The 15,777-nt window shown below is 41.2% G+C and overlaps 1 protein-coding gene across 2 annotated transcripts in view; it reads right to left on the bottom strand.

The window, feature by feature from the left end:
* Positions 1-15,777, bottom strand: part of HECW1 (HECT, C2 and WW domain containing E3 ubiquitin protein ligase 1) — a 258,160-nt gene that overhangs the window by 29,779 nt on the left and 212,604 nt on the right. For both annotated transcript variants that reach the window (XM_055709166.1, XM_055709165.1), the window contains 6 exons: positions 15,606-15,702; positions 13,545-13,628; positions 12,370-12,479; positions 10,080-10,200; positions 8,576-8,689; positions 5,605-5,757 (listed from right to left, as the gene is read on the bottom strand). In XM_055709166.1, coding sequence (XP_055565141.1) covers positions 5,605-5,757; positions 8,576-8,689; positions 10,080-10,200; positions 12,370-12,479; positions 13,545-13,628; positions 15,606-15,702 — 679 coding nt within the window. The remainder of the gene's footprint in view (positions 1-5,604; positions 5,758-8,575; positions 8,690-10,079; positions 10,201-12,369; positions 12,480-13,544; positions 13,629-15,605; positions 15,703-15,777) is intronic.

The following is a 15,777-nucleotide window of genomic DNA, read 5'->3' as shown; positions in this document are numbered from 1 at the left end:
AGGGAGCTTGCTCTGCTCATGTGCCAAGCTTGCCAGGGCACGTAAAAGCGATCGAGGCAGTGCCAAGCCTGAAGTAATCCCTGATGGGAGGCAGCATATATTTTCTCGGCTCAGTGTTGCAGTAACCACACCAGCTGGCTTGGAGCAGAGGGGATGCAAGTCTGTGTCTGCATGGAGAGTGGGTGCAACAGGCTTGCATCCGCCTACAGAATATGATGTAGAAATACATGCAAGTCTTCTGTCTGACTCCATTCGGCAGCATGGACCAAGGGGTATCGGAGGGCAGAAGGAAAGGTGAACTATGGGAACTTAATGAAGAAATTCCTGCCTCAAAGCAGTTCCAAATGAGCATTAAGTAAATGGAGTTCATTAGGACACTGCAGCCAGGAATCAGCCTACAGCTTCTGGGGACCTGGGCCACTGGGCCTGACTATCACATCGTATTTGTGGTCTTCAGTAGGGTTCTGCACAAAAACATTTTACTCACAAATCTTCAACTTTCTAATAAGGTTCTGCAAACAAAATGTATTAAATTTCATTTAAAGAAAAACAAACAAACAGACAAACCCGATCAGGCCTTTTCTGAGATGGATACAGAATGCTGAGTATGATTAGCAAGCTGTAAACACCTCCAAGTTAACTGTGACACTGGGGTACTGCTCTCTGGCTGCATAAATGTCACAGCAAGGTCTGCAAATGCCTAATTGTTAAAAAAGACATGCTGTCATTAATTCACTAGGAAAACACAGAAAAACATGTTTCAAGTTAGCATCCCTCAGAACTCCAAATGAATGTCTGCAAATGATTTTATCTGTCTAGGCCATCTGGTCTTCTATGCAGAGACTGGGCTTCTTTTCACATTTCTGGTTATGGTTCCACATTTACAAACATGCAATGAACTAAACATTCCAAAATAGATGATGTGACATGGATTGCTGCAGCAAGTCAGATAAAATATCAGGCAAGTGATCTGGGGACGAAAAGTCTGGTGCAGATGACCGTGCTATGGGTACAGTGCTGTCTCTCAAAGAAGGGTGCATTAAATTATCTTACTGGATTACTCAGGGGAGCAGGACCGCTGTGAAGGAAAACTCTGGCCCACTCAAAAGATACGAAAAAGAGAGACTGGATTTCTACCTCACAGCAGATGGTGAACACAATGTTTTGTGAACTGAGAAGATGATGCATTTGTTGCCACTGTCAGATTAAGTACTCATAGCAGGGAGGGAAAAATCACAAGAAAACACTGAGAGTTGCCTTATTCTAAGAAGCGGAAATTCTTACGCGGTATTTTGATGACAGCCAAATCACAACGTCTGAAATGGGTAGCTACATGAACAATGAAACAGCACAGAGTTAATTCTCTTCGGGTTTGGTGAAGACAATACAGAAATAGTCACAGAAACAAACATTCAGTTTACTAATTTGCTTAGCTAGAGCTGAGTAGGGAAGGACTATGGAAAATGACAGGCAAAACAAACACCGGAGGAAAACCACAGTGTATCACAGCATGATTAGGCAAATCATTTTGTGACAATAGAGTGAATGAGATGCAGTGGAAAGACACCAGCAACTTTCAAGAGCCCTTGAAAATGCACCCTGAAGAAGGCAGGGGGAGTAACCAGTGACCCACACGAAGATTTGAGACTATGCAAACCCTGGAACTAGGTATTTTGTTCCCAGAATTCAGAAAGACATTTCCTCTATCTATTATGCATCAGGATTCTTCTTTTTTTCAAGGCTGATTTACCCATCCAACCTTTTCCTATTTACTTATTTTTGGTGAAAACCAGAACTACAATATTCAATCAAACCTTAGTCATTTAAATCAAAGACAGAAACCTTTTTCATCCCAGTGAAAAAGTATCTCTATATACCATCTAATATTGGGCATCCTGGACCCCAAGTGCTTCAGTGCTGCAGAGAACTGAAAGTCAGTCTAAAATCTTTCAAAGGACTGTTAGCAGGGAGGAAAGTGAGAAGCTAATGTGGCAAGCTACTGGGAGCCATTTGTTAGTATGCAAGAACTCAGCACTATGGAGCTGTATGGAATATTACACCTCTAACTTTGCATGAGGTTGTGATAAAAACATTTAGTATTTCCCACCAGGCTGTCTCCCAGCATACTGAGCAAAACTTGAGAAGGATTCTTCAGTGACTCACCCTATTTGTTGCCCAAAACACCTGACCAAGAGCAAAGACAAGAATATTATTTCTGGGCTAAATCATATTCTTTTCACTGAAATAGTATATACCAGCTGCCACCACATTCTACCCACTCGGAAAAGGGCAAGCTAAGTGGGGGTATAAATAGTACTTTGGGAGATATTTTCAAATATTCAGGCAAAGAGCTAGACACATTACCTAGATCAGATAGAATGGCTCATTACTGGCATGGATTAAAAGCAGCTTTTCTGAGCTTCAGGTACATCCTGCAGCATGCAGATAAAGATGTGTATCATCTGATTTCCTAGGTTGAGAGATATAACTGTGTCCTTTCAGATACAGAGGGATTTAAAATGGGTTTTTTAAACTTTGAAAATGTGTGATATCTTGCATTTTGCGTGTTCAGCATGCACACGTGTTAACTGAAGGAAAAAGTCTTATTCAATGGAAGCTTGCAGGAAAGGTGTTAAATCTCAGTTTCTCCATAAATGAGAAATATTTTCCAGTCATTATGTCTCCTTCTTAACTTGGCATACATACAACTACTCTGTGCTTTGATGTGCTCATTTTGGACTCAGAATGCTGTTTGTACAAAGAGCAAGGCATGAAATAAACCATTAAAAGGGGCAGAACTGTAACTATTCAGCCAGGGAAAAAAAGAGCAGTGTATTTCTCAATTCTGCCAATATGAACAAAACTTCACATCTTTGCATTTTCTTGTATTTATCTCAAACTTGCCACCATTTGCTTAAGGAAAAAAAATGTACAATAAATTTGAGGGAGGTTTTTTTTTGCTAGCCCTGTTTCTTAATATAGCCATGTCTGAATAGGTCTTGAAGAATTGCTGTACAGAAAAACATGGCAAGGATAGATTCCACATAAATGATAAGCCCCACAGCACCACAAGTCATACAGTTCAAGACATCTGCAAATCTAAACCAATTGTGGTTGTGTGGGTTTTATGACTGACATCAAGCTTCAAGCTTTGAAAAGAATATGAATATTAATTATCTGTGACCCTGGGACCCTCAAAACTGATTCATCCATCTATGTTAACTGATGTCTCATAACAGATTTGGGAACAGGAAAATAATCTTTGTTTCTTGCATGTTAGAGGGAGGAGGCTCTGTTGGAATCATATCAACAAGTAAATCTGAGAAACAGAAGTTTTAGCACTGACTTGGATACGAACAAAGTTGGAGAAAGACTGAGAACTTCAGAAACCCCCATTCTTCGTGAACAAATAATAACAAGCAAGTTAGTACAGTGCCCTGAGAGAAGTTAGCCTATAAAGCCTTTATAGGACAATCGTACTCTTTGAGTTTTAAAAAGCTTAGTCCAAACCCTGTTTCAGCCGTACAGTACTCTAGGGTTACACATAAGTAGCCAAGGTCAGTCAAAAAAACATGTAGAATGTCTGGATATCTACAAGCCAATCACGAAACCTACCAGGCTAATTATAAACTGCTGGTCTCAGTCAGTTATTTCCATAACAGGTTCAAGAAGTATTTCCAAGCACTTACTGGATTGCTTATCTTCCCCTTGGGTCCTGCATCTTGCCCTATTTAGACTACTTTATGTACAAACCTCTTTGTACACAGCATTTATTTCCTTCTGCAGGCCAAAGGACTTCATTTCTCTTTTCTAAAAGAAAACCAAAAATGCCCAAAGGCCAAATAACATTCTGTATACAAGAAGCCTGTTATAGACAGATACGTGTAGTTGGAGAACGACTGTCCGAAGTGTTCAGCTGCTACTGATTTCAGAGTTAAATGCTAACAACTACAGAAAATCATATGAGGTGTCTTTCTGCTGTTCTATATGCCCAGGAGACCTTTAAAAAAATTGCCTCTTCCATGCTGAAATCTCTCAGTGAACAGAAGAACACAATGAGGGGATCAAACAAACTACATACTTTCTGCAGCAGAATTTATCCCTAAAGAAAACTGCAGCTGAACCCTTCACAATGACAGTGTTTATAGCAGATAAGAGGGCTTATTTCAAATATTGCTGAGATAAAACGGCAGCACCTTTTCTGGAGAAAAATGCCTGCTTCCAGTTTGCTCACAGTGTGGGCAGAGTGATCTTGGGTTTGCACCTGCCTAAGTGGTCCCACGCCCCGAAATCAAAACACATCTTCACAAATACAGCCTCCTAAATCAAAAGTTTATCTGTGTTGTCTGTTAAGCTGAACAAAGGGCAGACTGCATTTCTTCTTGAAAAGTAAGAAGCCACTGCATAATGTCTAATGAACAGGATTGGAGTGGGAGATGGACAAGCTGTAAGAACTAAGCTGCTCTCTTCCTGCTAACGTCAGTAGAGAAACACTCTAATGCAAGGATCATTGTTAGCATAGTGCTCCACTGCTGGAAGTGATAACACAAAAACCCCCACCAATTCAGAGCCCATGCTAGTCCCAGCAACAACCCTCTTTTCCCCACTGCTACCTTAATAGAGGTGATGGTATAACCATTTAGTTGTCCTTGATCTCCTGCCCACTGTAAGCCAAATGAGGATCTGTTTATAAGAATAGAGAGGCATGTATTATTTGCAATCTAAAAGGGGCCTGGATCACCTTCCATTTTAAAGTGGTAAAAAATCCATTTTAAAAAAGGGATCTCTGAGAGGAGCTAGTGAGATTGGTTAGACAAAGAAAAACATCATAGGAACAAACCCATGTGGCACTATTTCTTTGACACAATGAAGTCCCACAAGGGACCAAATGATGCCCAGGGTTTGCAGCCCATGTTTCACTGAACCACATCTGAAACTATCAAAGGGAAAACAACTCCCGAAGACAAACAGATCTGGAGGCAGATAGAAAAATAAGGAGATCACAACATGCATTCAGAATTTTTGATAAAGGAAGAAGATCAGCAGTTTGTCTGTTTGCACACATACTTGGTACGGTGAAGTACCTGCTTGCTCTACTGGCCTTGCCACATACAAGCTGGGATGCTCTGTCAGGGGAGAAAAGAATCCGCTTCCACTGGCCCTTTTGTAAGGCCTGTAGTAGGTACAGAGCAGCAAAGTGGCTCTTACAGAACACTGTACAGCTTCCAAGCACAATGCTGCTTGACGTACAGAAAGACCACACTTGCTATTCTTAGAAAGGGACCAAGGATATGAGGCCTGGATTAAGCAGAGCTCTTCTCCTTGTCCTTTTCAAATTCACACAGAAGTAAACAAACATCAAGTCCCAAGTAATGTGAGCCGGACACTTCTATAGTACCACCTCATCACAACTGCTTTTTCAGAGCCTGCTGTTTTATTTACAGACTCCCTTTCTTCCTTCTCCCAGCCTGCTTCCCCCTTCTTCCCAGCAGAAGCAATGACATTTGTATGCAGTCTAGTCTAAACTGGCAGCTTTTGTATTTTGCATTTTCATTTCCGTATTGCTCTAAAAGGATTGTTCAGTTCCGCGTAAAATGTTCTTACCATTCCAGGTGATTTTCAACAAAGGCAGACATGGGGCTGATCTGTACAGTGTAAGTGTCGTTGGCTGAATACTCAAACAGCCCGTAATAGGGATTGAAGAGCTCCTGAGACAGAAGGAAGAAGAATTCTCGGGAGGGGCCACTGTAGTCCAACCTGGAAAGGAAAAGGTAAGAAAGATAAAATGAGTCTCACTCCCATTTGAGCGAATTTTCTGGGTTTTGCCGACATTGGCTGCTGTCTAACACCTACCCTGTGGCAGCCACGTGTTTCTAACACGGTGTACCCCTCCTTTCAAAACTTGGTTCTGAGCCCTGAACAAGCCATGGTGCTGAACCTTCACCAGCATCCAGGCTGATCTGGGAGGAATTATAACTCAGACACATCCCTTAAGTAGTTTCTTTTCCTTTGTTCCAAAGGCTTAGTAAATCAGAGGTACAAAGTTTTTTAGCGTTTTCGTGGGTGGGTTTGACCTGCCTATGAACACCTGGGTTCACAGCCCAGACAGCCCAGGCTGGAGCAGAAGTTGCTTTTACTCTCCTACACTGAGATGTAACCAAAGATACAATCCAGCTCCAAGGATGCTCTTAGCTAGAGGTATAACCTGAAGGTCAATGCTGAACAAAACCAAGGCCCATCAGAACTGTCTTTTAAGGTAGAACGGTGGTTCCTCAGTTGTTCCCTCTAAGCTCTTCTACTTTTCTGAAAATTTCAAACACATGTGGTACATCTGAAGATCTGCTTTGCTGTTGCATGATTTTGCTCTGTAGAGAGTCACCTTTTTAACTTGTGCTTTTTTTTTTTTTTAACTCAAATTTAAATCAAGCTGTTTCCAATTATCTCAACTTGGGAAAAAAAAAAAAAAACCCAACCCAAGAAACAAACCAAAAAAGCTTCACGAATGCATTAAATCCAACTGTGATGGATTTATTAAAAACAGATCGTCCTCTAATAGTGGTAGGTAGTTTTTTCAACCTAAAATAAACGTGCATGTAGCAAGCAATATGAACAGATAATTTGTAGCCATATGTCACGTGTGCCGGAAGATTTTCAGAGATGGGCACTACTCCTTCTACTTAACAAATGTAAAGCGAGCAGAAAACTGCAGCTGGATCAGAACGTTCTGTCTTATGTTTGAAGTTATGGAAGCATAACCACAAGGTGTTGAATGATTGATCTGTGCAATTAGAAATGTGATAAAGGGCAGGCCGGCCCATCCTCCTCTGTTTCACTTCTGGAGATTCAGTACTTTTCTCTTTGAGGAGCTTTAGCTCTAGGATCATGTGGTGAGACTAAAGCCACAACAGCAAAAGGGGATGGTAATAAGCCCACAAGAATCACTGGTGCTAGTCATTTAACAGATCTGTTCAACAGATATTAAAATACTGGGCTAAGCCTGATGACGACTGGAGTGAAGAACTATGAACAGCACTTGTTTGTATTCAAAAACCTCCAAAGGAGAGCCTAGGTATTGCATTTCTGGGCAACACATTAACTCATCATAAAGCCTTCACAGTTCATTTTTGATGACATTTTAGCTTTGAAACACATGGGAAGCTGTGTCCATACAGCATCAACTCTTCTTTTCAGTAGGGAATTGATATTTTGGAGTCCCTCCAGCAGAATCTGTATTAGCATTAAACAGTAGAAACCTTGGGGGAATGTACCTTCAGATGTAAATGAATCAGTGAAGAATGAATGAATTTGCAAATCAAATTGGTTTGTAATTTCTCCTGAGGACACCGTGCCACACACAGTAGAAGTTATTAGAGATGTGGGGAAAACAACATGACTTTGGCTAGTGTTAGCACACTAGAACGTTATTCAAAAATGCAAGCTGAAGTATGCTGCATGTTTATGCTTTACTTGCAAGCCAGAGGCAAAACCAGCTGTGAAAGACGACCTCTGTTAAATAATATTGCATCCACGGAGCATAAAAAGTAAGAGTTAAGAAAACCCCTGACACTGACGTCACTGAGTCACCCTCTGAGATTGGTGACTTCTGTTTTCCACTGGACCTAACGTCCCCAAAGTCACCTTGGCAGAAGCTCTTCACTTGACATGCGACCTCAGAGCTGACAGTGTCAGCAGCTGCTGGACACTCCGAGAGCTGCCCCAGAGCCTTACTGCTCTGGCACCTTTGGAACTGAAATCTTACCCATGTGGTTTTTTTGTAAAAAAAGAAACGTTATATGCAAAGCTATTGAAATACAATACGTGCCCTTGTTATATGGAACACTGGAAATATGCACAATGGTCTTTCCATTATAAAAGCATGTGGATTAAGCCTCAATTACAACACAGCTCTTGAGGTGAGTGAGCCAGGGTGGCTTTGAAAGATTGTTTAGACTTGGAAAGAAAAGGTCAGGGGCTGGCTTTAATCACACAAGAATGGCTCCTGGATTTGAAAGGCTGGCAGAAGGTTTCCTGAGAAAAGGTCTTCATAAGACACTTCTATTACTTTCAGCTTCCAACTGGGTGAATTAAACTGTAAGGACTGAATGGTATTCACGTTTCTCACTTCAGCCAGAAACAAGAAGTCCACATATGGATAACAAATGGTCATTGGATGGCATGCAAAGCAAAAATTTTTGAAGCAAAACCAGATCCATTTTGAAGAGTTAGAGTAACAAAGGGGATAAAGGTCTGGTCTCTAATTACAGTCCTGAGACTGATTCAGTGTGTAAACACGGGTCTGTAGTTCAGTTTTGCCTTCCAGCCAGTCAAAATACCTATGGCAGCAAGAAGACATCAGATTTAACCACTTAAATTGTCACTTGGAGACATGTAGATGGAAGGTGCTATAGGAAAATGAAGCATTATTGCTATTGTTGTTTTTAACAAAGGTTTGAGCTGATTAAGATGAATCATTTACTCAGAGGTAAAACAAAACCAAAGAAGCATTACATAACAAGAGAGTCTCAGCCTTAGTCAACAGCTACTTCAAAACTGATAGCATTTTGTGGTTCCCTACCCTTCCTCGCCAACAAACGTGACGTAGAGTTTGTTCCGCTGGAGCTCCTTGCGTGAATATGCCATTACCTGGTTGAAGGTGCCTTCCAGCAAGTGGTCACGCCGTATAATTAACCTGCAAAGGGAGGCAGAAATAAAGACCTAATGATTGAGTCTTGTGTGAGCCTGTGAGGCTGAGGGTAAGAGCTAGTAAAGAGAGATGTTCATTCTCAAGAGAACTTAATGAAGTTGCATCCACTGGTGCACACGCTACTTGAACATTATGGGTTTTCAGTGAGTTGTCTCATTAGGCTTTTCCATGTGCCTCAAAGGTGAACTTTTTCACAACGCTGTGATCAGGTTCAAAGAGCTGCTCTACCGCTAAGCGTCTCTGTAACACCCTCCGCGTACACATTGCTATGGCAGAAGGGGCTGTGAGTTTCCTGCATATATGAGGTCACAGCCTTCTGGGATTGGCCCCACACTCTTCCTGGATCTAATCCAGTGAATGCCCACAGAATTACTGCTTCTGTAGCAGGTAAGCAAAGGGAGTATCAACCTCTGTTTAGACAGTACACCTCTCACTCCTCCGCCAACCTCTAAAATGACTTAATGAATAGTACATTTCAACATCACCTGTGCAAGAAATCCCTCTTGTTCATGGACATTTTAAGACAGACATTCTAAAATGTATTTCGTGTGTGCCTTGAAGCCACTTAGCAGGACACCAAAAGTGATAACCAACGGCCGACTCCCCAGCTCTGTGAGAATATTTTGATGATGATGTTTCCCTGGAATACATTGCTTGGCTTCACACTACTTTTTTCCACAACAGATGTGATTTGGTAGGAAGCCAACCCAATGCATAAATTCAACCAGATGCCCAGGAAATACCTTAGAAACACATAGTCCTTTGGCCAAGTTGGATAACTAGGTGGAGCACAAGTAGGTACAGACTCAAAAACCAACTAACAAGATGCCTGTAAAGCGAATCCCACAACCAAGTGACAGAGATCCCCAAAACACATGAAGAGAGGCAGAAACCCCTCTAGTTCAACTTCAGGAGTGCTACCAACACAAAGAACCACAGAAAGTTAAACTGGCATATCTGGGCAAACTTCCGTAGGGTCATACTCTGGTCCTGAGTTATACTGATATGTAGATCCAAAGGACTGGGAGCCCTTCCATCGTTACAGTGGCGTAGATTTCAATAATCTTTGGTGGACATTTGCCTGAATGGATGGTTTTCCTACTAGAAAATTATAGGCAGGAATAGCAACATCCCGGTTAAATAGGTAGGGAATGGGAGTGTAAGGCAATATCAATCTATAAGAAATAACACTTTCACACAAAAACCTCTCGAAGGTCACACTTTTGCAGGACATACTAAGACTTTATCTTGCCCTGATTGTTCATTTACAAAGTGCAGTCTCTGGTGTGCTTCCCACTCCGAGTGCCTTCATTCATGGATAAAGATAAAAGACGCCATGCTTTTGACTTTTTGAGTGACTTGTCATAATACTCACTTAATTTTACCTGGACCTTGCCCATACCCTTTGGCTTCAAGTTTTCGATAGAAATTGCGCAGCTTGGCTTCGAAGTCCCTCCTGTATGGAGAAGGTGCTCTTGCACTTGCTCGCTGCAGCCCTGGTGGGAAAATGAACAGCATCCTAAAGTATAAAGGGCTTTGAAATTTCCAAATCATGCAGCTGATGCTTCCAGACAGAACAGGCTAACAAATGCATGAGGAACTTTTCACAGGTATACATGGCATTCAGTATTATTTTTGTTCTACCTGGCATTAATGGAACTGTAAGTTCCTATCATTCAGTGACTGCAATGACTTCTAGGGTCTGTATCTTCTTCACTAAAAGAATTGTTAAGCTTGCCTTGTGTGAACCTGTGCGTTGCCTCAGCCTTTAACTGTGATCGATCTGAACGGAAATTCAAGGATCAGAAAGGCACGAGAAAGACTGACATGCATAACTCCCACTCACAGTCACTGCTATTTAGGTTTTCTTTCCCTTTTTTTAGAGATCTCTCTCCTCTGCATCGTACAGGAGATCCCCTTACTTGGCAGGATTAAACCTCTGGAGCTCAAAGCAATGCTCCTCACTGGAGCCTAGCACCCTCGCCAAGCTGGGAATCGGGTTTCCCTGTGTTAATCTGACTGTATATTAAACACTTCCAGCTATCAACACAAAACCCCTTTGTGGCATCAAGAAGGATTTGTGTCAGCAAGAAATGCTACATTTTCCTATTATGATTCACACATACAGCAGATTTTTAGCAATTTGGCACCTGTTTTGTTTTGAAGTCTGCATTTTCAAAGTAGCTGATCAGTCCTTTTGTATAAACAAGTGCCACGCATAAAGGGTCAAAGAATGGATCCATGAAATCCCATTTCCCTATCTCATTACAGAAGACAATAAAAACAAGCCCTTTTATGAGAAACCTGGCAGGAAGTCCTCCACAGGAAGGGAAAAAAAAAAGGAAAATCACATTCACTGGGAGCATAATTTATCGTGGTTGCCAGGAGGGAAGGACATTACTAATTGTCTCTGCTGGTGAAACAAAAAGGCATATTTACATGCAGTGCAAAGAGAATCCCCTGCGATGCTTCTTTTCTTCTGTTAGACATTTCTTCCCCCAGGACATAAGAGAATGGGTGTTCTCATGGGCTATGTAACCAGTGGCAGAAAGAAGCAAGCAGACAGTATGTTGCCAGAAATGAGTATTTGCCCTTCTTGTCTTTTCACAAGAACAAGTAAAGACCAGTGCCGCTCCTTTAACATTCTCCTTAGTCATGCTGCCACCAAATACTTAGACTTTTGTCTTGCAGGAGACTTATGACCTGTCCTGACGTAGAGGAGGGGAACTGTATCAGCAATGGTGTTAAAACTCACTGATGAAAATGGGACATTCTGACAAAACACTGCCTTCCTATAGACAAGGGCTCAGCATTTAAATTCTTCACATCAAAAAATCTTCTAATTTTCCACAGCCAGCTCCGAGATTTGAATGTCCCTTGTCCCATTAATTTTGTTTGAAACCAGATAATTTAAATTAAGCTTGGCCAAAAATGGATTTCTTCAGATCACATTTCTGTCGGTTCTCTCAGAATGGCCACTGGATGCAGCCATGCAGCGAGACTGCAGTGGAGGTAGTATATCTTGGCAAAAGGGAGACATTAGCTCCTCAGATTTCTATAGCATAAACAATAACCACAGAGACATGCCACAGCTGGAAATAACCTTCTCAGACAGCATGGCTTTCTGGAAAATATGAATCCTGTCAAACCTAAGTTAATGGGCTCAACACGGGAGGTCAGACTAGATCATCAAGATGATCCCCTCAGGTCTTAAAATAGATGAGTCTTGGGAAGAAAAGTCTTTGGAATACCGAGTGGAGGAGACTGAACTTTAAAGGAGCACTGGAAGTATTGCAATACATCTTTGATTCGGAAGCTGCTCTTCGCTCCTATCACAGAATATGAATGTGCTTCCATGTCAGTGAGTTTATTTGGAGTGCACCATTCTCATATCCTAATCCTTTCCAACTACATAAACAGCAGGAAAATACCTTCTTCCATATGGGCAATTTCTCATCTATGTGTTTCAGCTACTGTAAACATTTCAACAGATATGTAACAGCAATGGCAATTGATCCAGCATAAAAGCAGCCGGGGTCAGATTAAGAGTGAGCACTGGAATTAGCAGGCTGGCAGCTGATGGCAGCTCTGAATCTGCTCCTTTGTATCTATTAGGAGAAATACCACAAATGCAAGATTTTGTATTGTTTTCCCCATCCCTTTACCTGGAGAATTCTGGGGCGATGAACAGGGTGAGCAACGAGGAGAGAAACTATAACCAGGATGGAAGGCAGCCTGCAGTGGTATGTAGGACATAATATCCTCTTCGAAAAGGCTGCATGGAAAAAGTGACAGGAAGAGATTTTGTTCACATTCATCACATGAAGGAATATAAATATGCAGTATGGTGCAAGTCTGCTGCGGTCAGAATTTTGGGTGCATCTCTGAGCTTACAGATTCATAAAATCCACAGGTTTACCACATCAGGCATGGTCACCAGTAACAAAGAACAACAAAATGAATTTTATTAGATGCTTCATGCTAACACACTGGCTCAATCTGCCGATACAGAGTAATGACCCAAGGCTATGTAGTAAACAGGGGCAACTTCAACGCATTAGCAGCCAGAAGAAAAGATACACACATCTGTCTCTCAGGTTGTTTTTCTTGGGTTATACATTTTCATATAGCTCAGCTCTTTGACCATTCAGATTAAGTTGAGGGGAATAAGCTGTAAACTTTGTGCATTAGGCAGTGCTAAGCATACCAAAACCACCTGGGTAATGCAATGGTTTCCATGTAAGAACAGGACAACAAAATAAGTCCCTATCTGTGCTGAACAAAAGTAGCTAGCGCCCAAAGACCAAGCTCTCTGGTCCTAATAAAAACTGAAGCCTTATCTAGGTTACCCAAGCAATGCTCACTGCACTGTACATCGAGGTTTTATTAGTGTGACATGGTCCTGCATGTGTGGGCAGCACTGCTGTGGTAAAACCAGAAATTTCATGATCAGTTACATTAGTCATTTGCACTGAGAAAGACAAGGTTTTTCCTCTTTTTTTTTTTTTTTTAAAAAAAAGGAAACAAGAATTTTTCCACTAAAAGGAAACATCTTGACCTGATTCTTTTTTATCTGCTACCTGACAGTAACAGCTACATTGACTAAGCTGGCTGGGGACAGAGTTTACTGCACTGATGGAGGCTGCCTTTCAGGAAGTAACAGTTGACAGATATACTCTGGCTGTATTATTTTGGGTGACTATCAGTAAAAATGAATTCTACTCTAATTACAAATGACCCGGAAGACTTAATAAAATCTTTTCAATTATGCTGAGAAAAAGCCAGCCAGCTTCTCTGGTACCATAAGTAATTACATTATGCTTTTGATCAAATTGATTACCTCAGCAGAATTACTAAATCTGCATCACAAGACAACTTTTCAAGCCCATGTGTACCCTCTGTCCGAATGTAATGGATCTTCTCCCTGTAACATAAATGGTATTATTGAGAAGAAAGAGAAAGAAGAAAACCTGCCACTATCAAGGCGTGAACCATGCACACAGTTGTTATTCCTTGGTATTTTGCCAGTTCCCATTTCTCTCCTTACAAAAATGGCAAACAACTGCCTGATTCATTCTCTAATCTCACTAACAAACTTGAAAAAAATATCTATTTATATCACTCAGTTCCCTGATACAAAAGCAAGAGATTTTATACTGTATTTTAGAAAACAGAGTGATTCTTAGTCCTATAAGCGCATGTGTAGTGCTAAGGTCACTGACAGACAGACTTTTTGTTTAAGGCTGCAACTAATATACCACCTTTCATTAAGAGAATTTCACATCATACCACTTCCTTTACCTCTGTCAGTTCTATCTGGCAAAAAACACTCTAACATATATTTGATATTAAATGATCACATAGATGTTATACAGTACATGTGCAAAATCATACAGTTTGTTGTTTAAAGGAATGCTAATAAGGAATGGGAAACAGGCTAGGATCCTACCAGCAAGATGAGGATAATGGAGATGGAGATCTACACCCCAAGTCTGTCAGTGTGCTTCTAAAGCATATTGCAGTGTCCAAGAATATTTATTCTAGTATCAAGTCAAGGTTGTGCTTTAGCACCTTGCTGGGTGAGGCTGCAATGTATTGCAGAATCAAGCCCTGTAAAAGATCGACATTTGTCTCCTACGAATTTGCTTAATACATGCTGTATGAGTGTGAGGCGGTAGCCTGGGATCACTCCTGACATAAGGTATAATCAAAGCAATGACCCGGAGGCGAAGGGCTCAATATCCTGTTACAAATCTCATTACGCACTGGCTAAGCTGTCTAGTCCCTATCACTAGTCAATTTTGTTCTCTGCTCAAAAGGAGATAAAAGCCACATCTGTTCTCTGAGAAATGAGAATTCAAACTACAGGTGAGAAAAAAAAATTAGTCTGGAATAAATTGATGGTGAAGACAAAAAATTCTCAGTTACAGAAATGTACATCATGAATACCGGGAGCATTTTTCATTCTGTCTCCCTCATTTTATTTGAACGCATTAATTCCTCCAGGAAGGAAGTCTAATCCTTACACCCAAAGAACTCTTTGTCTGGCTCTCACAGGTAAGCTGCCAGCCAGTAAGACTATCAGCAGGAATTGCGCTGCAGGACCTTGAAGGCTCTCCCCTTGCTCTTCCTCCCCTCCCCCGCCAGTCCCACAGCCACGTCTTTTACTGCACAGTACGAACTAGATTCTTGGTCAAACTCTTAGCTGGTGCACACTGGCATTGCTGAGGCTGACTAACGCCAGCTTAGGTTCTTGGCCAAAACAATTAATTTAACTTTTGGAATTAGAATGAGTTTAAACTGTATTGGCTTTTGGTTCTGTTTTTTTTTTTTTTTTTAAATTTTATTTTATTTGTTTTTTAAACCTGTTAGGAAAGGAATGGGCATAAGAAAAAGAAAGATACAATTTAATTACTTTGGAAAGAAGTACCATTAATTCATATGTGAGAAAGATTAAAGACAAGAGTACAATTTACTTCATAATGTTCCTATTTCTTTACAAAATCTAGGGTGACTATGTCCATGCATGGGTGTAAATCCATCCATTAGGTAAAATCCTGGTTCTGCTGAAGTTGTGGGGGTTTTGCTGCTGACTTCCATCCAAACACAATGTTACCCCTATCTTCTGAAAAGCATAGCTGCTGCTACTCAGTAATACTTAGAATGGAAATGTCACTGTTCGCCCATAGTTATTTTGGTTCTTTTTCCTTCCTGAGTGTCTGTGGAAAATAACTACGGTGACTACACAGATTCTGGTGGTCCACACGAACCCTTTAATGGTGACAGGTCCATAGGGGCTTAAGTTCATCTTCTGTACTACAGTTACTAGAATTTGTTTTCCCCCACTCTACAAGAAATCATTCCTGGAACTTGGTTTCAGCAGTCTGGAAAAAAGTGGTACCTGAGTGCATGGTTTCTGGCCAAGCTGGGCTGACGCTCCTGCAGCATCTCAAAAATGTTGGGTTGGCGTAGAAATGCAACAATCTTGTCATTGTAAGCTGGAAAATGGGGGGGAGGGGGGGGGAAAGTACAGAGACTTTATTGACCATTGTCACAATGACTGTGCAGGGGCA

Source organism: Falco cherrug, chromosome 4 (genome assembly GCF_023634085.1).
Source record: "Falco cherrug isolate bFalChe1 chromosome 4, bFalChe1.pri, whole genome shotgun sequence".
In the NCBI taxonomy this organism is placed as follows: Eukaryota; Metazoa; Chordata; class Aves; order Falconiformes; family Falconidae; genus Falco; species Falco cherrug.
The sequence above is the reverse complement of the archived record's forward strand: the minus strand, read 5'-3'. Positions and strand labels throughout refer to the sequence as shown.